This window comes from Anomaloglossus baeobatrachus, chromosome 3, assembly GCF_048569485.1.
Source record: "Anomaloglossus baeobatrachus isolate aAnoBae1 chromosome 3, aAnoBae1.hap1, whole genome shotgun sequence".
NCBI classification, from domain to species: Eukaryota; Metazoa; Chordata; class Amphibia; order Anura; family Aromobatidae; genus Anomaloglossus; species Anomaloglossus baeobatrachus.
Window position 1 is genome coordinate 136,110,171 of NC_134355.1, and position 22,591 is coordinate 136,132,761.

The 22,591-nt window shown below is 50.2% G+C and overlaps 1 protein-coding gene across 1 annotated transcript in view; it reads left to right on the forward strand.

The window, feature by feature from the left end:
- Positions 1-22,591, forward strand: part of HEATR5B (HEAT repeat containing 5B) — a 178,140-nt gene that overhangs the window by 106,048 nt on the left and 49,501 nt on the right. Inside the window, exons 18-22 of the mRNA XM_075339495.1 lie at positions 1,200-1,390; positions 1,806-1,965; positions 2,089-2,278; positions 2,765-2,934; positions 3,196-3,340. Of these exons, the coding sequence (XP_075195610.1) occupies positions 1,200-1,390; positions 1,806-1,965; positions 2,089-2,278; positions 2,765-2,934; positions 3,196-3,340 (856 nt within the window). The remainder of the gene's footprint in view (positions 1-1,199; positions 1,391-1,805; positions 1,966-2,088; positions 2,279-2,764; positions 2,935-3,195; positions 3,341-22,591) is intronic.

Genomic DNA, 22,591 nt, shown 5'->3' on the forward strand with positions numbered 1-22,591 from the left:
CCCTGTTGGGCCTTGGTTCTCTCAGTACCTTATTTGGTTATGACTCTTCTTTTCTCATGTTCCTCTGTTGAGAAGTTTTTACTGTTTTTTTCTCTTACTGCTTGTGTACTAAAACTGAGGTTGCCTGGCCCGGCCAGGGGGTGTATACTGCAGAGGAGGAGCTATGCTTTTGCATCTACTTAGTGTCCTCCTATGGATAGGCAACATAACACCCATGGTCCTGTGTCCCCCAATGATGGCTAAGAGAAAACGATTTTACGATGAGTACACAAAAATCCGTTTTTTTGACGCTATGCCATTTATCGATCAGAATAATTGATTTTATATTTTGATAGATCAGGTATTTCTGAACGCGGCAACACCAAATGTGTATATATTTTTTAAACCCTTTACTTTTCAATGGGGCAGATGGGAGTGATTTGAACTTTTAGATTCTTTTTTTTTTTTTTTTTTTAAATTTTTAAACCTTTTTTTTTACTTATTTTATTAGTCCCCGTAGTGGCCTATGAGGATCAGCTCTCTGATCGCTCGTTCATTTCTCCTGGTCAGAGATGCACAGCTCAGGTCAGCAGAAATGCTCATCTTCTGTTACAGCCAGCGCTCTGCCCGTTGTAACAAGAAGTGAGTCATGATAGTGACAGGAGTTATCACATGACCCAGTGCTACCATGGCAACCTCCAATAGCGTTGGGTAAGTGCACATTACCCGCTCTAGGTATTTAAATTGCGCTGTTAGGTTTTGACAGCGCGATTTAAGGGTGTTAACAGGTGCGGTGGATTGTGGATCCACCTGTGCCTATGAGGCACATGTGTGTGCTGTATAAATCAGCAGACGTGTGGGATCACCACTGGCTCATTGCAGCAGCCAGCGGTGATCACCCCTTCATGATTTAGGACATACTGTTACGTCCTTGGTAGTGAAGGGGTTAATGATGGAGAATCTTTGTAGTGGGCCATTTAACCTCTTTCTGACATGGCCATTTTCTGTTTTTGCAGTTTAATTTTTTTCTTAATCTTCTTGTAAGAAGCATAATTTTTTCATTTTCCGTCCACATAGGTGTATGAGGCTTGTTTTTAGGAGTGTGAATTTCACTTTTGAATAACGCCATTTGTTTTACCCCACAGTGTACTGGAAAATGTGCCAAAAAAAATAATATAAAAATAAATAAAAAAATCCAAATCTTATTCTCTTATAATTAGGGTCTGGCAGAAAATAAAAGCTCATTAGGTCCAGAAGAAGTCCGAAAATCTGCTTTGACTTTGGTGATGGGTGCCTTGGATAATCCTAACCCTATCCTGAGATGTGCTGCCGGAGAGGCTTTAGGCCGAATGGCTCAAGTGGTTGGAGAAGGAACATTTATTGCCAGAATGGCCCAATACAGCTTTGATAAGTGAGTCTATGACCATACAGCTTTGATAAGTGAGTCTATGACCATACGGCTTTGATAAGTGAGTCTATGACCATACAGCTTAGATAAGTGAGTCTATGACCATACGGCTTTAATAGTGAGTCTATGACATCTGTGGGATCTGCAGTGAGCAATAGAACCAATTTTAGGAACTATTGAAGTAATTATTGACCCTGTGTTGCCTTTCATTTTCTTAAAGGTACTAAATATATTTAATATTACAACTACCCGCACCACCCCATTATTTATGGCTTAATGGTATTATGTAAATTGACGTGTTCAGCAGTTTATATTTTATACTAAATGTCTTCGATTTATTTTAGTGTTCTCAAAGTGTTAATATTAATACTTACTATAGGATTTGTCCTGTTTTTTATTTTTTTTCTCACTAATCTAGGCTGAAGTCTGCTCGGGATGTGGTATCCAGAACAGGCCACTCACTTGCGCTTGGCTGCTTGCACCGGTATGTTGGAGGAATTGGGTCAGGGCAACATCTGAAGACCAGCGTCAGCATTCTCCTGGCACTAGCTCAGGACGGCACTTCGCCAGAAGTCCAGGTAAGAAAATATATTAAAGTAGTATAAAAAAACAACTTGGTGTCCATTGTTTAGGAATGTGTTAATAATATGAGAGTTGCAGCTCTTCAGAGTAGATCTTTTTTCTTTCTAATTGCTTCTCAGACTTGGTCTCTCCATTCACTTGCACTCATCGTGGATTCTAGTGGCCCAATGTACCGAGGATATGTGGAGCCAACACTTTCCTTAGTGCTCACATTGCTGCTGACGGTTCCTCCATCACATACAGAAGTGCATCAATGTCTGGGTCGGTGTTTGGGTGCAATCATAACAACTGTTGGTCCGGAGCTGCAAGGCAAGTATAGTGTAGGAGGCCTGCAAATCAACGAGGCACATAGGGTTAATTCCATTTTAAAAAGTGATGCATTTCTCCATGATTGCTGAGTGTACAAGATCTGGGACCCCAAAACTCCAGAGAATTAAAGGGCCACAGCATTGGTGTAGTGCTGCGTCCAATTATGTTCCCCCATTATAGTTGTTTAGGGATATTTTAAAATGGGATGTGATGCTACACCACACTGCGGCCTCCTTATTCTTTGGATCAGTGGGGTCCTTGGGTCCCTCATCCTAGCAATAAGCTATCACTTTACAAGATGACAATACTCCTTGGGATGGCATGACCGTGGCATCTAATGGGATGTAAATGAAGAGGAATCACTTTACTGTTTATAGCTTTTTTTTTTTCCCCCCCATGCAGAATCCAACCATAGCGTGATAATTGGTTGTATTTTATCCAGTAACTGTATCATTGTATAGAATAATAAGCAATATTACTTTACAGGCAATGGACCAACAATATCTACTATCCGATCCTCATGTCTTGTGGGCTGTGCAATCATGCAGGATCACTCCGACTCACTAGTCCAGGCTGCTGCCATCTCCTGCCTGCAGCAGCTTCACATGTTTGCCCCTCGTCACGTCAATTTGTCCAGTCTGGTCCCTTGTCTCTGTGTAAGTTTACATCTTCAGAGCATGAAAACTGCATGATGGGTGAATTCTAGAGATAAAAGTTGTTCTTATATCTAATCTAAGTTCCATTACTTAAAATAGAGGGAACAATGTATTAAAGCTTTTTAGGGGAAAAGACTTTATTGTAAAGGTATATGAATGTATTGCAGTTAAATTGGGAATTTGCAAAACAAATGCATTTCTGGTTCAGTTTTTCAAAAAGATCTGTGAACGCAGTCTTAGATATAACAATTTGTGTTTCAGGTTCACTTGGGCAGTTCTCATCTTCTCCTGAGACGTGCGGCTGTAGCTTGTCTCAGGCAGCTGGCCCAGAGAGAAGCAGCAGAAGTGTGTGAATATGCTATGAATCTTGCCAAAAATGCCGGAGACAAGGAAAGCAGTGGCATCAGTAAGTAGAAATGTGCTAAATTATCAGTGTCTGTATTACTTTCATTCAAATGTGTGTTTAAAGGGCTATGCCAATCTCCGAGATCCTATCCCAATATGTAGTAGGCGTAATAATATTATATTATTAGCAAATGCCTTAAATTGGAAATGGAGCATAGTTTTCTTTGTCGCTCCATTGGGAGACCCAGACAATTGGGTGTATAGCTTCTGCCTCCGGAGGCCACACAAAGTATTACACTTAAAAGTGTAAAGCCCCTCCCCTACTGCCTATACACCCCCCCGTGTATCACGGGCTCCTCAGTTTTTATGCTTTGTGCGAAGGAGGCACACATGCACGCATAGCTCCACAATTTAGTCAGCAGCAGCTGCTGACTATTTCGGATGGAAGAAAAGTGGGCCCATATAGGGCCCCCAGCATGCTCCCTTCTCACCCCACTCTGGTCGGCGGTGCGGTTAAGGTTGAGGTACCCATTGCGGGTACATAGGCAGGAGCCAACATGCTGTTTTCCTTCCCCATCCCTGCAGGGCTCTGGGTGAAGTGGGATCCTAATCGGTCTCCAGACACTGGGACCGTGCTCCCTCCGCAGCCCCTGGGGAATCTGCTGGACAGGAGCTGGGTATCGTCAGGGACAAGGCCCTGCTACTGTGAGGTACTCTGTGTCCCCTTGGGGACAGCGCATGGAGCGCTTGTGTCATACACGCTGCAGCACTGCTGGGTGTGTTAGTGCGCCGGGACTACCGTGCTGACCGCGCTTGTTTGCCGGCCGCGCTTATAACTTTAGTCCCCGGCTTTTGCGGCCTAGTACTGCATATTCCCGCCCCCGGGCCTGTCAGTCAGGGGAAGGGAGGGACGCTGCACTGGACGTCAGCGCTGAGGGCTGGAGCATACTTTGTATCCTCCTCCCCCCTCACTGAGCACAGTGGGACACCAGATTCCCGCACTTTCTTGGGCACGCCCACGGCCCCCTCCTCCTCACAGAACGCTGGCAGCCATTCCTGTCAGCACTTCTGAAGCTAGAGAGGAGAGACAAACGGCTCTGGGAGATCCAGGCAGGGAATCTGGTGGTCACACAACCGCTTTGGGCGGTCGGTAAGCCGCACCTGTTTCTAGGTGCTGGCCCCCCTGGGTGCCGAAGTGTATATATATAGGTTTATATGCTATACATTTACTCTGTACGGTCGCACTGGTTTTTGGCTATATACCCTCCCAGATTGTACTCAGAGGAGACAACAGCATGTCGTCTGCAAATAGCAAGGGTGCCAAAGCACAGGCTTACTTTGCAACCTGTACCTCATGTGCGGCTATGCTACCTGCAGGTTCCACCTACCCTCATTGTGTGCAATGCTCGGCACCTATGGTACTTACTCAGCCGGAGCCTCAGCCACTAGTGGGACCCTCGGCCCAGGTAGAAACACCGGCTGCCACTGTCCAGGTGACAGGGACGGAGTTTGCAGTATTCGCTGACAAACTTTCTGAGACTATGGATAAATGGTCTGCTAAGATACTAGAAGCTTTGCAGTCCAGACCTGTAACACAGGCCCCGGGCACTGTTGAATCATTGACCCCAGGCCCCCCTCGGTTGGAGCAGCAAAGTGCTCCTGGGGTGACTCATAGGTCTCAAGGTGAGGTCTCTGACACAGACCGCAGTCCCAGACCACCTAAGCGGCGTCGCTGGGAGCTTCCCTCGACTTCATCACACTGCTCAGGGTCTCAGCAGGAGGACTCTCTAGAGGATGAAGCGGAGGGGGCAGATCAGGACTCTGATCCTGAAGCCGCTCTCAACCTAGATACACCAGAAGGGGACGCCATAGTGAACGACCTTATAGCGTCCATCAATCAGGTGTTGGATCTTTCTCCCCCAGCTCCTCCAATTGAGGAGTCAGCTTCTCAGCAGGAGAAATTCCGTTTTAGGTTTCCCAAGCGTACAATGAGTATGTTCCTGGATCACTCCGATTTCAGAGAGGCAGTCCAGAAACACCGAGCTTGTCCAGATAAGCGCTTTTCTAAGCGCCTTAAGGACACACGTTATCCCTTCCCCCCTGACGTTGTCAAGGGTTGGGCTCAGTGTCCCAAGGTGGATCCTCCAGTCTCCAGACTGGCGGCTAGATCCATAGTTGCAGTGGAAGATGGGGCTTCACTCAAAGATGCCACTGACAGACAGATGGAGCTCTGGTTGAAATCCATCTATGAGGCTATCGGCGCGTCCTTTGCTCCGGCATTCGCAGCCGTATGGTCGCTCCAAGCTATCTCAGCTTGTCACTCGCAGATTAATGCAGTCACACGTGCCTCTGCTCCGCAGGTGGTGTCATTAACCTCTCAGGCGTCGGCGTTTGCGTCCTACGCCATTAATGCTGTCCTGGACTCTACGAGCCGTACGGCGGTAGCATCCGCCAATTCGGTGGCAGTCCGCAGGGCCATGTGGCTACGTGAATGGAAGGCAGACTCTGCTTCCAAAAAGTTCTTAACCGGGTTGCCATTTTCTGGCGACCGCCTGTTTGGTGAGCGATTGGATGAAATCATTAAACAATCCAAGGGAAAGGACTCATCCTTACCCCAGTCCAAACCAAAAAGACCTCAACAACGGAAGGTACAATCGAGGTTTCGGTCCTTTCGGCCCGCGGGCAGGTCTCAATTCTCCTCGTCCAACAGGCCACAGAAGGGTCAGACGAACTCCGATTCATGGCGGTCTAAGTCACGTCCTAAAAAGACCGCCGGAGGAACCGCTCCCAAAGCGACCTCCTCATGACTTTCGGCCTCTTCACGCCGCATCCTCGGTGGGTGGCAGGCTCTCCCGCTTTTGCGACGCCTGGTTGCCACAGGTACAAGACCGTTGGGTGAGAGACATTCTGTCTCACGGTTACAGGATAGAGCTCAGCTCTCGTCCTCCGACTCGTTTCTTCAGAACATCTCCGCCCTCCGAGCGAGCCGATGCTCTTCTTCAGGCGGTGTGCACTCTGAAGGCAGAAGGAGTTGTGATCCCTGTTCCTCTTCAGCAACAGGGTCACGGTTTTTACTCCAACTTGTTTGTGGTGCCAAAAAAGGACGGATCTTTCCGTCCTGTTCTGGACCTAAAACTGCTCAACAAACACGTGAAAACCAGGCGGTTCCGGATGGAATCGCTCCGCTCCGTCATCGCCTCAATGTCCCAAGGAGATTTCCTAGCATCAATCGACATCAAAGATGCTTATCTCCACGTACCGATTGCACCAGAGCATCAGCGCTTCCTGCGTTTCGCCATAGGGGACGAACACCTTCAGTTCGTGGCACTGCCTTTCGGCCTGGCGACAGCACCACGGGTCTTCACCAAGGTCATGGCAGCAGTTGTAGCAGTCCTACACTCTCAGGGACACTCGGTGATCCCTTACTTAGACGATCTGCTTGTCAAGGCACCCTCCCGAGTGGCATGCCAACACAGCCTGGACATTGCTCTGGAGACTCTTCAGAGATTCGGGTGGATCATCAATTTCACAAAGTCAAATCTGACACCGGCCCAATCACTGACATATCTTGGCATGGAGTTTCATACTCTTCCAGCGATAGTGAAGCTTCCGCTGGACAAACAGCGTTCACTACAGACAGGGGTGCAATCTCTCCTTCAAGGCCAGTCACACCCCTTGAGGCGCCTCATGCACTTCCTAGGGAAGATGGTGGCAGCAATGGAGGCAGTTCCTTTTGCGCAGTTTCATCTGCGTCCACTTCAATGGGACATTCTCCGCAAGTGGGACAGGAAGTCGACGTCCCTCGACAGGAACGTCTCCCTTTCTCAGGCAGCCAAAGCCTCTCTTCGGTGGTGGCTTCTTCCCACTTCATTGTCGAAGGGGAAATCCTTCCTACCACCATCCTGGGAGGTGGTCACGACGGACGCGAGCCTGTCAGGGTGGGGAGCGGTCTTTCTCCACCACAGGGCCCAGGGTACCTGGACTCAGCCAGAGTCCTCCCTGCAGATCAATGTTCTGGAGATAAGGGCAGTGTATCTTGCCCTAAAAGCGTTCCAGCCGTGGCTGGAAGGCAAACAGATCCGAATTCAGTCGGACAACTCCACAGCGGTGGCATACATCAACCACCAAGGCGGCACATGCAGTCGGCAAGCCTTCCAGGAAGTCCGGCGGATTCTGCTGTGGGCGGAAGCCACAGCATCCGCCATATCCGCAGTTCACATCCCGGGCGTAGAAAACTGGGAAGCAGACTTTCTCAGTCACCAGGGCATGGACGCAGGGGAATGGTCCCTTCACCCGGACGTATTTCAAGAGATCTGTTGCCGCTGGGGGATGCCGGACGTCGACCTAATGGCGTCCCGGCACAACAACAAGGTCCCGGCATTCATGGCACGGTCTCAAGATCACAGAGCTCTGGCGGCAGACGCATTAGTTCAGGATTGGTCGCAGTTTCAACTGCCTTATGTGTTTCCCCCTCTGGCACTGTTGCCCAGAGTGTTACGCAAGATCAGGTCAGACTGCCGCCGCGCCATCCTCGTCGCTCCAGACTGGCCGAGGAGGTCGTGGTACCCGGATCTGTGGCATCTCACGGTGGGTCAACCGTGGGCACTACCAGACCGACCAGACTTGCTGTCTCAAGGGCCGTTTTTCCATCTGAATTCTGCGGCCCTCAACCTGACTGTGTGGCCATTGAGTCCTGGATCCTAGCATCTTCAGGGTTATCTCAAGAGGTCATTGCCACTATGAGACAGGCCAGGAAACCAACGTCCGCCAAGATCTACCACAGGACGTGGAGAATATTCTTTTTTTTTTAAACTCGTTTTATTGAAAGTTAAGTAAAACATTACATAAAGAATAAATCAGCAAATTGTTCAGTGAGACAGTGTACATGTAAACTGGTTGGTCATCAGGATAATAAAGTAACAACAATCAAATCAGCGTCCATTATTTTCAGCATATCCAAAGAGCATCAAACATAGCAAAGGTGTTAGCTCGCGAGACACATCCAACTTAAGGCAAAAGAACCCATATCGTCAAGGAGAGTGCAACCCAAGCTTCGGGGAACTCGTGGTATCCCTAATATAGTGTATCACGAATCACATGTGTCTCTCTTCTGCCTACCAGGGCACTACTGGCTATTATTGCGATAATACCGATTGTAGGTTATAAGCAAGAGAACCAGGAGATCCGCCAGTCAAGGGCGACCTCATCCATCTACCCCAGATTTTGTCAAATTTAGTTGAAGAGCCTCTTGACTTGTAAACAAATTGTTCTGACGGGATTATTGCATTTACCAATGCAATCCAAGAGGCTCTAGTTGGGGAATGAGTGCTCATCCAATTTAGTATAATGCCCTTCCGGGCCAGAAAAAGGACCTTCTTTATTAATAGATTCTCATCTTGGGACCAGGAGTGTGCATCTACCACCCCAAATAGACAGAGGACTGGGCACATAGCAACCGCTTTTTGAAATATGGCGGAAAGAGTCATTACAATCTCACTCCAATAGGAGAGAATGACCCGGCAATCCCATATCATGTGCCAGAAATCAGCACCATCTCTCCCGCATCTCGGACAGCCCATCCCCACCGAATTATTCAGCTTTTTCATTTTGTTCAATCTCTGGGGAGTAATATAACTTTGGTGTATTATATATAATTGGATCAATCTATTGTTAACAGCAGGAGAGACCAATGTGTGGGATTCGACAATGTCGTCCCACACTACATCATCAATTTCAGGGATCCTGGCACTCCACCTCTCACGGACAGAAAGAGGATTATTCATGGCCTTGGCCCGAATGAGGGAGGAGTATAGTTTAGAAATAAGACCACCAGGGCCCTGTAATCTAATAATTCCAATGACTGGGAAGGAAGAGAATCTAACCCCACGACCAGAGAACTGAGCTCGAAAGGCGTGCCTAATCTGGAGATACTGAAACCCATGAGATTCCGGCAAGTCGAATTCTGTCCGCAGTTGTGCAAAGGGGCGGAGTTCACCATCCCGGACCAGTGATCCCAGGGAGATTATTCCGCGATTCCTCCATTCACCAAACCCCGGCAACCCACAAAAATGTGGAAGGTCCAAGTTATCCCATAAGGGCATCTCAGTTGGTACATCATAAAATCCAAATACGGCTTTAGCCTCTTTCCAGATCCTGGCCCCCAATTTGTGTATCGGGAGGACACGACCCTCAGGGGACCTCCTGTGATCCGTCAGTAACGGCCACAGGAGATCCACACCTGTGAACTCTGCCAGGAGCCCCTCTGGAGAACCCCCAACTCGGGGAAGTGTCCATGGACCCAAATATTTCAATTGTCCGGCCAGATAGTAAATATAAAGATAAGGAAGGGCCATACCCCCCATATCCATGGGTCTTTGTAATTTGGCCAATTGGACCCTTGATCTGGACGAGCCCCAGACAAAGGTAATCATTAGAGATTCCAGGGACCGGAAGAAAGAGCGAGGAATCTGCACGAATACATGCTGGGTAATATAGAGACACTTTGGTTGCACTATCATTTTAAGGAGGTTAATCCTTCCCGCCACTGACAGTGGGAGTTGGCTCCATCTATTAAATTTCTCCCCGAAGTACGCTAGTAAGGGGGCTATATTTCTCGCTATCATCTCCGCAGGGCTTCCCGCCAGTATAATTCCGAGATATTTGAAATGATCCACCACCGGAACCCTGCATATGTGGTCGTACACCAGATCCTCTCTGTTCCGAGACAGAAAGAGGAGGTACGATTTTGACCAGTTTATTGACAGACCTGAGAACTCCCCAAATCGATCAATCAATTGCACGGCTCTGGGAATGGAGGAATCCGGATCAGATGCAAACAGTAACAAATCGTCTGCGTACAAAGATAAACGTTCATCTCCCTTACTATGTCTCACCCCCCGGTAGACTGGGTCCGCCCGAATGCGCACCGCCAGCGGTTCCATGGCAAGAGCGAACAGGAGAGGGGATAGGTGACATCCCTGTCTGGTTCCCCTCCCCAAAGAGAAAGTTTCCGACACACCACCGCCCACCTGAATATTAGCAGACGGAGCTTTATATATGATCTCAATCCATCTGATAAATTCGTTGCCGAAACCAAATGCCCGCAGCACCTCCAGCAGGTATGGCCATTCTATAGAGTCGAAGGCTTTGGCTGCATCCCGGGAGACCAGAGCCCAATCCTCCTCTAACTTGGTGCCCATCTGTAAGACCACCTGCGCCCTCCTCAGATTATCCGAGGTACTCCTACCCGGGATGAATCCTGACTGATCCTCATGTACTATAGAGGAGACCACTTTTTTGAGTCTATTTGCTAGAATTTTGGTGAGAATTTTGTAATCGGAGTTCAACAAAGAGATCGGTCTGTACGAGCCACAATCCAATGGGTCCTTATCTGGTTTCAATAGCAGGACAATGGTTGCCTCATAGAAGGAATCAGGCAACCGTCCCCTGCTGAACGAGGCTTCAACCGTTTCCAGGAGGGCTGGGGCCAGCTCCCCCTGATATTTGTCAAAGATCTCAATCGGGAGTCCGTCTGGCCCAGACGCCTTACCCTTATTGAGGGTCTTCATCGCCTCCACCATCTCTTCCATACTAATGGGCTCATCCAAGGCCGATCTCTGAGCCAAAGTCAACCTGGGAAACTCCAGATCTCGTAAGTACTCGGCAATCTCCTCCCTTGACACGGTCAGCCTGGACTCATACAGGTTCCTATAGAAGTCCAAAAATACCTCCAATATACCATTGACGGAAGTAACTGTTCCTCCACGGGGGTCTCTAATCTTAAGGACAGCAGGTGAGCTATTGGATTGACGCACCAGGAACGCCAGTAAGCTACTGGATTGGTTCCCTTGCTCAAAATACCTCTGGCTCATGAAGAATACATGTCTCTTAGCCTTGTCTTGCAAATACAAGAGATATTTCCTCCCAGCCTGAAGCCAATGAGATCTATTTTCCTCAGAGGGGTCCGAGGTGAATCTATGTTCACGCACTCTATTTTGGGTGGCCAATTCCTCCTCCTCTCTGGCCGCCTGTTTCTTGAGATAGGAAATAGAGGAGTGACAGCATCCCCTCAGATACGCCTTAAGCGCGTCCCAATAAGCCGAGTGATTCTCTTCCACGGAGTTCATTTCCGTGTATGCCCCAAGCTGATCAGGAATCCTGTCATTGGCTCCAAAGAGTGACAGCCACCAAGGGTTAATTTTCCTTGACAATTTATGAGATTTACATCCTTCCTATTTAATGCCTACAGATACCGGAGAGTGATCTGATACTGATCTGGGCAAATGACATACCGATTGTATATGGGCACAGACTCTTTCATTTCCACAGATATAATCAATTCGAGATAATGAGTTTTTCCCCGGAGTATAACATGTATATTCTCTCAGTGCTGGGTTAAAAAACCGCCACATATCGTACCATCCCACTTCCTGTAAGAATATACTCAATCTAGTTTGTATCGTAGGGGAGATCGGGACCTGTCGGGTGCTGAATCTATCCAGTCCCGTGTTATTAATCAAATTGAAGTCCCCCAAGCAGAGCACCAAGGCTTGTGGGAATTGTGAGGCGAACTTAGCCGCCTCATATAGAATCGAGATTCCCGTTGCAGGGGGAATGTATATGGCCAAGACCACTATCATGACCCCATCGATGTGAGCCTGGATAAACACATACCTCCCATCAGTGTCCTTTAAAATTTTACCCGGGTCCCACCGCAGAGCTTTGTGGACCAGTACCGATACTCCCCTAGAATATGATGAATAAACAGAGTGAGCTGACCATTGAACCCAAGGCTTCTGAAGCACTCTAGTGGTCTCCAACAATAAATGGGTCTCTTGTAAACATACAATCTGAGCTTTGGATCTTTTGATATGAGCAAATACTGCCGCCCGTTTCCTGGATGTGCCCAGTCCCCTAACATTCCATGTCATCAAGCTTAAAGCCATTGAGAGATGCCACTTGCTGAATTGCTAGAAAAATATCAAAAACTTAACCTACAGTAGAACTTGGGTAAACGTACCCTTAAATACAAAATGTCGGTTGCGCACACACAATCGACAAGAACTGGTCCAGTAGTGCGACCAGGAAAGATTTTCCCTAGCAACGACTAGGGTGAACCAACGTGGCTAGATGGTGTACTTGGTGTGGGGGTGTCCTCAAACAAGGACTTGAGCTTCTCCTGCAGTCCAATAAATGAATTACCCTGCAGCTTAGCCTTTAATCATGCATAAGTGAGGGGACCAAGAATAGATGGGAAGGAAGTGAGAGAGAGAGAGGGAGAAGAGAATAGAGGGAGAAGCAGAGAAGGGAGAGAAAAGGAGAGAGAAGAAGAGAAGAAGAGAGAAAGAAAGAGAAAAAAAAAAAAAAAAAAAGGGGGGGAGGGGGGGGAAGAGATGGTAAGAAGGGGGAAAGAGAAATAAGGTAGAAGAGAGAAAGAGAAAGGGGAGGGATTAGAATAGAAGATAAAGCGGGGACAAGAGAAAGAGTATAGAGATATGAGAGGTAGAAAAAGTGGGGGACTGAAGGGAGAGGAGAAAAGAGCAATGAAGAAGTAAGGGGGCGAGGTGAAGAGGGATGAGGAATAAGCTGATAGGGGTTAGAGGGGGAGAAGAGGTGGGAGTGTAAAGAAGATAGAAGAAGGAATGGCAGGAAATCTTAGACTGTAGAATATTATGACATATGGTAACCTCAGAACTTAATATAGCACTAATAGAGCAAAATACAACATTATGAACTGAAGTGCGTTGCCAAATACTGCGAGCCCACAGTAGAGTTCCAATTTGGATCCAAAAAGGTATAGGATAAAACAAGATCGCATGAAGGAGTTCAGAGCGTCGCAACAGCGGTCTGACCCATGTCCCGTCTGGTGTCACCTAGGTCCGGTCCCATCAGCGACGAGTGATCCGGAGCACAGGCTGGGCTAAGCAAAGATCCCGGAGAACGCAGCAGCCGTCCCATACGCAGGCGCGGCCCCAGGCCACCCGCCTTCGACGAGGGCCAAACCCGGAGGCCGGTTCATTGGGAAACCAATAATGGACGCATCCGGAAACTCTCATGCCTCCAGGAAGGCCACAGGCGCACCAGCGCCTCCAGATGAGATCACTAGCGGCTCAACCGACAGGGACCATAAGATCAGGATCAGGACGCGAACGCAATTGCGGTCCTGCTCCACCCACATGCCAGGAGGGATGAAACAAACAGGAATCTTTCGCGCCTCCAGAATCGAGGGACGCCGAGTACCTGCATAGGATGATCCTGAAGCGATCGCAACAGTGATTTCAAGCACAACGTCCCAAGGATTGGAGTCGCATCACCGACCTTGCTCCAAAGAGAATGAAATAAGTGAATCAGAACCGCGACGCTATCACAACCGCGACCCGTCAGGTAGCGCCCAGGACCGTGACGCATCAGCGTTTCCTCTTCAATGTGTTGATCCAGTCATCCGCTTCCGCAGGAGAAGTAAAGAACAGGGATCGCTCTTGATGAACCACTCTAAGACGGGCTGGGAAGATCATGGAGTAAGCAATTTGATGCTCTCTGAGACGTTTCTTCACCTGAATGAAGGAAGCCCTCGTTTTCTGGAGCGACGCAGAGAAATCAGGGAAGATCAATATGGTGGCGTTGTTGTGTAGGATCGGGCCCTTGCGCCGCGCCGCACCAAGGATCGCATCTCTATCCCTGCTGCTCAACAGTCGGGCCAGGAGAGGTCTAGGCTGCGCTCCCGGAGGAGGAGGCCTGGCCGGTACCCGGTGAGCTCTTTCTATAGCGAATGCCGTTGACAGCGTCGCATCAGGGAAAGTTTCGGAGAGCCACTTTTCCATGAACTTACATGGGTCACTCCCTTCTGCCCTCTCCGGCATCCCCAGAATTCTCAAATTATTGCGACGCAGGCGATTTTCCAGGTCATCTGCCCTCTGCGCCCAGTTGTTTGCCGCGCTTTCCAGAGAGGCCAGTCTGCCCGGCGTCGCTCTTGCGTCGTCTTCCAGCGTGGAGATCCGCTGCTCGGTCTCCTTTACCCGCTCTCTCAGGTTTTGCAAGTCCAGCCGGAGGAGACCCACATCGATCTTAACCTCCTCAATTTTACCCGTCAGCGACACCTTTGAATCCTGGATCGCTGCAAGTAACTGCGACGTAACCTGCTGTAAGGTTAGCTCCTGCGATTCCTTGGATCCGGCCTCCATGCTCTCCTCCTCCTCCGCCTCACTGGATTCCCGCTCTGCCTGCTTGCCGGCGCCATCTTGCTGGGAGTCCCGGGCAAACTTCTTCAGCTTCTCAGCCGCTGCTGCGCTGCGACCTCTGCTCATGGTACCGATCCAAATGCTCACCGCACCACAGGTAATCCAGAGGTGTATTTAGGCACCAATTTCGGCAGGATTAATAACGTATATCAGCTTTGAACTGCGGAGCTGCTCTCAGATGCGACCGCTCATGCTGCCTGCTGGCCACGCCCCCCGAGAATATTCTTATCCTGGTGCGCTGATCAGGGTTTTACTCCCTGGCCATTTGCCTTGCCCACTTTTCTTTCCTTCCTTCAATCTGGATTGGAAAAGGGTTTGTCGCTCGGTTCTCTGAAGGGACAAGTCTCAGCGCTCTCTGTGTTTTTCCAGAAGCGCCTAGCCAGACTTCCAAAGGTGCGCACGTTCCTGCAGGGGGTTTGTCACATAGTTCCTCCTTACAAGCGTCCATTAGAACCCTGGGATCTGAACAGGGTGCTGATGGCTCTTCTGAAACCACCTTTTGAGCCAATGAAGGATATGTCTCTTTCTCGCCTTTCGCAGAAAGTGGTCTTCCTAGTAGCAGTCACATCACTTCGGAGAGTGTCTGAACTAGCAGCGCTGTCATGCAAAGCTCCTTTCCTGGTGTGCTTTGCGGCACCAGGCTACGGCTCAGCAGGTGTGTCAGGCGGCTACCTGGTCGAGCCTGCACACTTTCACGAAACACTATCAGGTGCATACCTATGCTTCGGCAGATGCCAGCCTAGGTAGGCGAATCCTTCAGGCGGCGGTTGCCCACCTGTAGGAAGGGGCCGTTTTACGGCTCTATTACGAGGTATTATTTTACCCACCCAGGGACTGCTTTTGGACGTCCCAATTGTCTGGGTCTCCCAATGGAGCGACAAAGAAGAAGGGAATTTTATTTACTTACCGTAAATTCCTTTTCTTCTAGCTCCAATTGGGAGACCCAGCACCCGCCCCTGTTCCCTTCGGGCTGTTGTTCTTTGTGTACACATGTTGTTCATGTTGAATGGTTTTCAGTTTTCCGAACTTCCTTCGGATTGAATTACTTTAGACCAAATTATAAGTTTCCTCCTTCCTGCTTTTGCACCAAAACTGAGGAGCCCGTGATACACGGGGGGTGTATAGGCAGTAGGGGAGGGGCTTTACACTTTTAAGTGTAATACTTTGTGTGGCCTCCGGAGGCAGAAGCTATACACCCAATTGTCTGGGTCTCCCAATTGGAGCTAGAAGAAAAGGAATTTACGGTAAGTAAACAAAATTCCCTTCTTTCTGATTTAGCCATTTCTCTTACCTCATGTGCAGGGCATTGCAGCTTAAAATAAGCACAAGCAACTAACTGTTACTATATGAGTGCAAGATGGAATTGCAGCTGTATATTGCTCAGGCCAAAAAGACTACTACTACTCCAGCAGGATACAGCTAAACCCCCACTAGTGGAGACATCACAGGTGCAGGAGGAGCAAATCACACTCACTTCCAAAAATGGAGGAGCTGATTGCTGGATGGTAAAACTGCACACTAGTGGCTTGCATAGAACACTGTTCACACTAGCAGACACACAGTCACAAACCCGCAGCTTATTAGGTGACGCCCATACTATTAGATCAGGCGGGCTGCCAAGCCGTACCTTCACTGCGCGCTACACAGGGACAGAAACTCTATTATCAAGGCCTAACAAAAAGGGGCCTTGCTGTATCCTGTACAAAAAAATATGAGATTTTTTGTTAGCGTTATGGCCATAAGACGTATGCCTACAACCCCCGTCACTGGAATCTCATGCTTGTAGGGGGTTGTAGGCTTACGTCTTATGGCCATAACGCTAACAAAAAATCTCATATATATTTTTTTGTACAGGATACAGCCAGGCCCCTTTTTGTTAGGCCTTGCTATTAGAGTTTCTGTCCCTGTGTAGCGCGCAGTGAAGGTACGGCTTGGCAGTCCACCTGATCTAATAGTATGGGTGTCACCTAATAGGCTTCGGGTTTGCGACTGTGCGTCTGCTAGTGTGAACAGCGCTCTATGCAAGCCACTAGTGTGCAGTTTTACCATCCAGCAATTGCTTCGTCCATGTTTGGAAATGAGTGTGATTTGCTCCTCCTGCACCTGTGATGCCTCCACTAGTGGGGGTTTAGCTGTATCCTGCTGGAGTAGTAGTAGTCTTTTTGGCCTGAGCAATATACAGCTGCAATTCCATCTTGCTGTAAGTAATGATATTCTTTCTTTGTCGCTCCATTGGGAGACCCAGACAATTGGGTGTATAGCTTCTGCCTCCGGAGGCCACACAAAGTATTACACTTTAAAAAGTGTAACCCCTCCCCTCTGCCTATACACCCTCCCGTGCATCACGGGCCCATCAGTTTTATGCTTTGTGTTGAAGGAGGCACACATTCACGCAAGCTCCACATTTAGTCAGCAGTAGCTGCTGATTTTATCGGCTGGAAGAAAAGAGGGCCCCCCACAGGGCCCCCGGCATGCTCCCTTCTCACCCCACTAAGGTCGGCGGTGCTGTTAAGGTTGAGGTACCCATTGCGGGTACAAAGGCTGGAGCCACATGCCGTTTTCCTTCCCCATCCCTTAGAGGCTCTGGGAGAAGTGGGATCCTAACCGGTCACCATGCACTGGGACCGGGCTCCCTCCGCAGCCCCTGGGGGAATCTGACGGACAGGAGACTGGGTATCATCAGGGACAGGCCCTGCTTCTAAGAGGTACTCTGTGTCCCCTTGGGGACGGCGCATGGAGCGCCTGTGTAACAGACGCTGCAGCGGCTGCTGTGTTTTTTGTGACGCCGGGACTACCGCGCCGACCGCGCCTGTTTGCCGGCCGCGTTATTAAATTTAGTCCCCGGCTTCTGCGGCCTAGTACCATAACTCCCGCCCCCGGGCCTGCCAGTCAGGGGTAAGGGCGGGACGCTCGACTAGACGTCGGCAGTGAGGGCTGGAGCATACTTAGGTATCCTCCTCCCCCCTCACTGAGCACTGAGGGGCACCAGATTCCCGCACTTTATTAATCACGCCCACGGCTCCCTCCTCCTCTGAGAACGCTGGCAGCCATTGTTATAATCACTTCTGCCGGTGGAGGAATTCAGAACGAGCTCTACAGCTCTGGGAGGCCCAGGCAGGGAATCTGGTGGTCACACAACCGCTTTGGGCGGTCGGTAAGCCGCACCGGTTAAGGTGCTGGCCCCCTTGGGTGCCGAAGTGTATATATATATATTCATATATTGTATACATTTTCTCTGTTCGGCCGCATTATTTGCCTTTGGCTATAGACCCTCACTGATTACTCTAAGAGGAGACAACAGCATGTCGTCCGCAAAGAGCAAGGGTGCCAAGGCACAGGCTTATTTTGCAACCTGTACCTCTTGTGCGGCTATGTTACCTGCAGGTTCCACCTACCCTCATTGTGTGCAATGCTCGGCCCCTGTGGCACTCACTCAGCCGGAGCCTCAGGCACTGGTGGGACCCTCTGCTCAGGTAGAACCACCGGCTTCCACTGTCCAGGTGGCAGGGACAGAGTTTGCAGTTTTGGCTGAAAAACTCTCTGAGTCGCTTTCACAATCCATGGCTCAGTCTATGGACAGATGGTCTGCTAAGATACTAGAAGCCTTGCAGTCCAGACCGGTATCACAGGCCCAGGGCAGTTCATCACCCCCAGGCCCCCCTCGGTCGGCGCAGCAAAGTGCTCCTGGGGTGACACCTAGGTCCCACGGGGAGGACTCCGACACGGACCGCAGTCCCAGACCGCCTAAGCGGGCTCGCTGGGAACCTTCCTCACGCTGCTCAGGGTCTCAGCATGAGGACTCTCTGGAGGATGAAGCGGAGGTCGCAGCTCAGGGCTCTGACCCTGACGTTGCTCTCAATCTTGATACACCTGAAGGGGACGCCATAGTAAATGACCTTATAGCGTCCATCAACCAGGTGCTAGAACTTTCTCCTCCAACTCCACCTATAGAGGAGTCGGCTTCACAGCAGGAGAAACACCAGTTTAGGTTTCCCAAACGTACACGGAGTGCGTTTTTCGATCACTCTAACTTCAGAGATGCTGTCCAGAAGCACCGAGCATTTCCGGACAAGCGCTTTACTAAGCGCCTTAATGACACACGTTACCCCTTCCCCCCTGACGTAGTTAAGGGTTGGGCTCAGTGTCCCAAGGTGGATCCTCCAGTCTCTAGACTGGCGGCTAGATCCGTAGTATCAGTGGCAGATGGCTCATCGCTCAAGGATGCCACTGACAGGCAAATGGAGCTCCTGATGAAATCCATCTATGAAGCCATAGGCGCGTCTTTTGCTCCGGCATTCGCAGCCGTGTGGGCACTCCAAGCTATCTCAGCTTGTCTGTCTGAGATTAATGCGGTCACACGTACCTCTACTCCGCAGGTTGTGTCTTTGACTTCTCAGGCGTCGGCTTTTTCGTCCTACGCCATGAACGCCGTCCTGGACTCTGCGAGCCGTACAGCGGTAGCATCCGCCAATTCGGTGGCAGTCCGCAGGGCCATGTGGCTACGCGAATGGAAGGCAGACTCTGCTTCCAAGAAGTTCTTAACCGGTTTGCCATTTTCTGGCGACCGTTTGTTTGGCGAGCAATTGGACGAAATTATTAAACAATCCAAGGGAAAGGACTCGTCCTTACCCCAGTCCAAACCAAACAGGCCTCAGCAGCGAAAGATACAACCCAGGTTTCGGTCCTTTCGGCCCTCAGCCAAGTCCCATTCCTCCACGTCCAACAGGTCAGAGAAGGGCCAGAGGAACTCTTCTGCATGGCGGTCTAAGTCACGTCCTAAAAAGACCGCCGGAGGAGCCGCCCCAAAGGCGGCCTCCTCATGACTTTCGGCCTCCCCAAAACGCATCCTCGGTCGGTGGCAGGCTCTCCCGCTTTTGCGACGCCTGGTGGCCACATGTCCAAGACCGATGGGTGAGAGACATTCTGTCTCACGGTTACAGGATAGAGCTCAGCTCTCGTCCTCCGACTCGTTTCTTCAGAACATCTCCGCCCCCCGAGCGAGCCGATGCACTTTTTCAGGCGGTGAACACTCTGAAGGCAGAAGGAGTTGTGATCCCCGTTCCCCTTCAAGAACGTGGTCGCGGTTTTTACTCCAACTTGTTCGTGGTGCCAAAAAAGGACGGATCATTCCGTCCCGTTCTGGACCTCAAACTGCTCAACAGACACGTGAGAACCAGACGGTTCCGGATGGAATCTCTCCGCTCTGTCATCGCCTCGATGTCCCAAGGAGACTTCCTAGCATCAATCGACATCAGGGATGCTTATCTCCATGTGCCGATTGCACCAGAGCATCAACGCTTCCTGCGTTTCGCCATCGGGGACGAACACCTTCAGTTCGTGGCACTGCCTTTCGGCCTGGCGACAGCCCCACGGGTCTTCACCAAGGTCATGGCAGCAGTGGTGGCGGTCCTACACTCTCAGGGACACTCGGTGATCCCTTACTTAGACGATCTTCTAGTCAAGGCACCCTCCCGGGGGGCATGTCAACACAGCCTGACCATTGCTCTGGAGACTCTCCAGAGGTTCGGGTGGATCATCAATTTCCCAAAGTCAAAATTGACACCGACCCAATCACTGACTTACCTCGGGATGGAGTTTCATACTCTCTCAGCGATAGTGAAGCTTCCGCTGGACAAACAGCGTTCGCTGCAGACAGGGGTGCACTCTCTCCTTCGGGCCCAGTCACACCCCTTGAGGCGCCTCATGCACTTCCTAGGGAAGATGGTGGCAGCAATGGAGGCAGTTCCCTTTGCGCAGTTTCATCTGCGTCCACTTCAATGGGACATTCTCCGCAAATGGGACAGGAGGTCGACGTCCCTAGACAGGAACGTCTCTCTTTCACTGGCAGCCAAAACCTCTCTTCAGTGGTGGCTTCTTCCCACTTCTTTGTCGAAGGGAAAATCCTTCCTGCCCCCATCCTGGGCTGTGGTCACGACGGACGCGAGTCTGTCAGGGTGGGGAGCGGTCTTCCTCCACCACAGGGCTCAGGGAACCTGGACTCTGACAGAGTCCTCCCTTCAGATCAATGTTCTGGAAATAAGGGCAGTGTATCTAGCCCTAAGGGCGTTCCAGCGGTGGCTGGAGGGCAGGCAGATCCGAATACAGTCGGACAACGCCACGGCGGTCGCGTACATCAACCACCAGGGCGGCACACGCAGTCGTCAAGCCTTCCAAGAAGTTCGGCGGATTCTGCTGTGGGCGGAAGCCACAGCCTCCACCATCTCCGCAGTTCACATCCCGGGCGTAGAAAACTGGGAAGCAGACTTTCTCAGTCGCCAGGGCATGGACGCAAGGGAATGGTCTCTTCACCCGGACGTGTTTCAAGAGATCTGTTTCCGCTGGGGAATGCCGGACGTCGACCTCATGGCGTCTCGGCACAACAACAAAGTCCCGGCATTCATGGCACGGTCTCAAGATCACAGAGCTCTGGCGGCGGACGCATTAGTTCAGGATTGGTCGCAGTTTCGACTGCCTTATGTATTTCCTCCTCTGGCACTACTGCCCAGAGTGTTACGCAAGATCAGGTCCGACTGCCGCCGCGCCATCCTCGTCGCTCCAGACTGGCCGAGGAGGTCGTGGTACCCGGATCTGTGGCACCTCACGGTGGGTCAACCGTGGGCACTCCCAGACCGACCAGACTTGCTGTCTCAAGGGCCATTTTTCCATCTGAATTCTGCGGCCCTCAACCTGACTGTGTGGCCATTGAGTCCTGGCTCCTAGCGTCCTCAGGGTTATCTCTATCACGCCTTTCGCAGAAGGTTGCCTTCCTTGTGGCAGTCACATCACTTCGGAGAGTGTCTGAGCTAGCAGCGCTGTCATGCAAAGCCCCCTTCCTGGTGTTTCACCAGGATAAGGTGGTTCTGCGTCCGGTCCCGGAATTTCTCCATAAGGTGGTATCCCCTTTTCATCTCAATCAGGATATCTCCTTACCTTCTTTTTGCCCTCATCCAGTTCACCAATGTGAAAAGGATGTGCACTTGCTAGATCTGGTGAGAGCACTCCGGCTCTACATTTCTCGCACGGCGCCCCTGCGCCGTTCTGATGCGCTCTTTGTCCTTGTCGTTGGCCAGCGTAAGGGGTCGCAGGCTTCCAAGTCAACCTTAGCTCGGTGGATCAAGGAACCGATTCTTGAAGCCTACCGTTCTTCTGGGCTTCCGATTCCTTCACAGCTGAAAGCCCATTCTACCAGAGCCGTAGGTGCATCCTGGGCACTGCGGCACCAGGCTACGGCTCAGCAGGTGTGTCAGGCGGCTACCTGGTCGAGTCTGCACACTTTCACGAAACACTATCAGGTGCAGGCCTATGCTTCGGCAGATGCCAGCCTAGGTAGGCGAGTCCTTCAGGCGGCAGTTGCCCACCTGTAAGAGGGGGCCGTTTTCGGCTCTTTTTATCGAGGTATTCTTTTACCCACCCAGGGACTGCTTTTGGACGTCCCAATTGTCTGGGTCTCCCAATGGAGCGACAAAGAAGAAGGGAATTTTGTTTACTTACCGTAAATTCCTTTTCTTCTAGCTCCTATTGGGAGACCCAGCACCCGCCCCTGTTCCCTTCGGGCTGTTTGTTCTTTTGTGTACACATGTTGTTCATGTTGAATTGTTCTTTGGTTCATGGTTTCAGTTCTCTGAACATCCTTCGGATTGAATTTACCTTAGACCAATTTATAAGTTTCCTCCTTCCTGCTTTGGCACCAAAACTGATGGGCCCGTGATGCACGGGAGGGTGTATAGGCAGAGGGGAGGGGTTACACTTTTTAAAGTATAATACTTTGTGTGGCCTCCGGAGGCAGAAGCTATACACCCAATTGTCTGGGTCTCCCAATAGGAGCTAGAAGAAAAGGAATTTACGGTAAGTAAACAAAATTCCCTTCTTTTTGCTTTTTTATACACTATATAAGTGTACATAGCCATAGATACCTAAGCTGCAGTGATCTGCACATGAGGTAAGAGACATGGCTAGATCAGGAGAACTACATTACATTTCTGATTGGAGGTATTTACTAATACGGTATAATAATAACAATAAAAATAATAATAGAAAATACCTCTAATTAGAAATTAAGTGTACTTCTGCTTTTC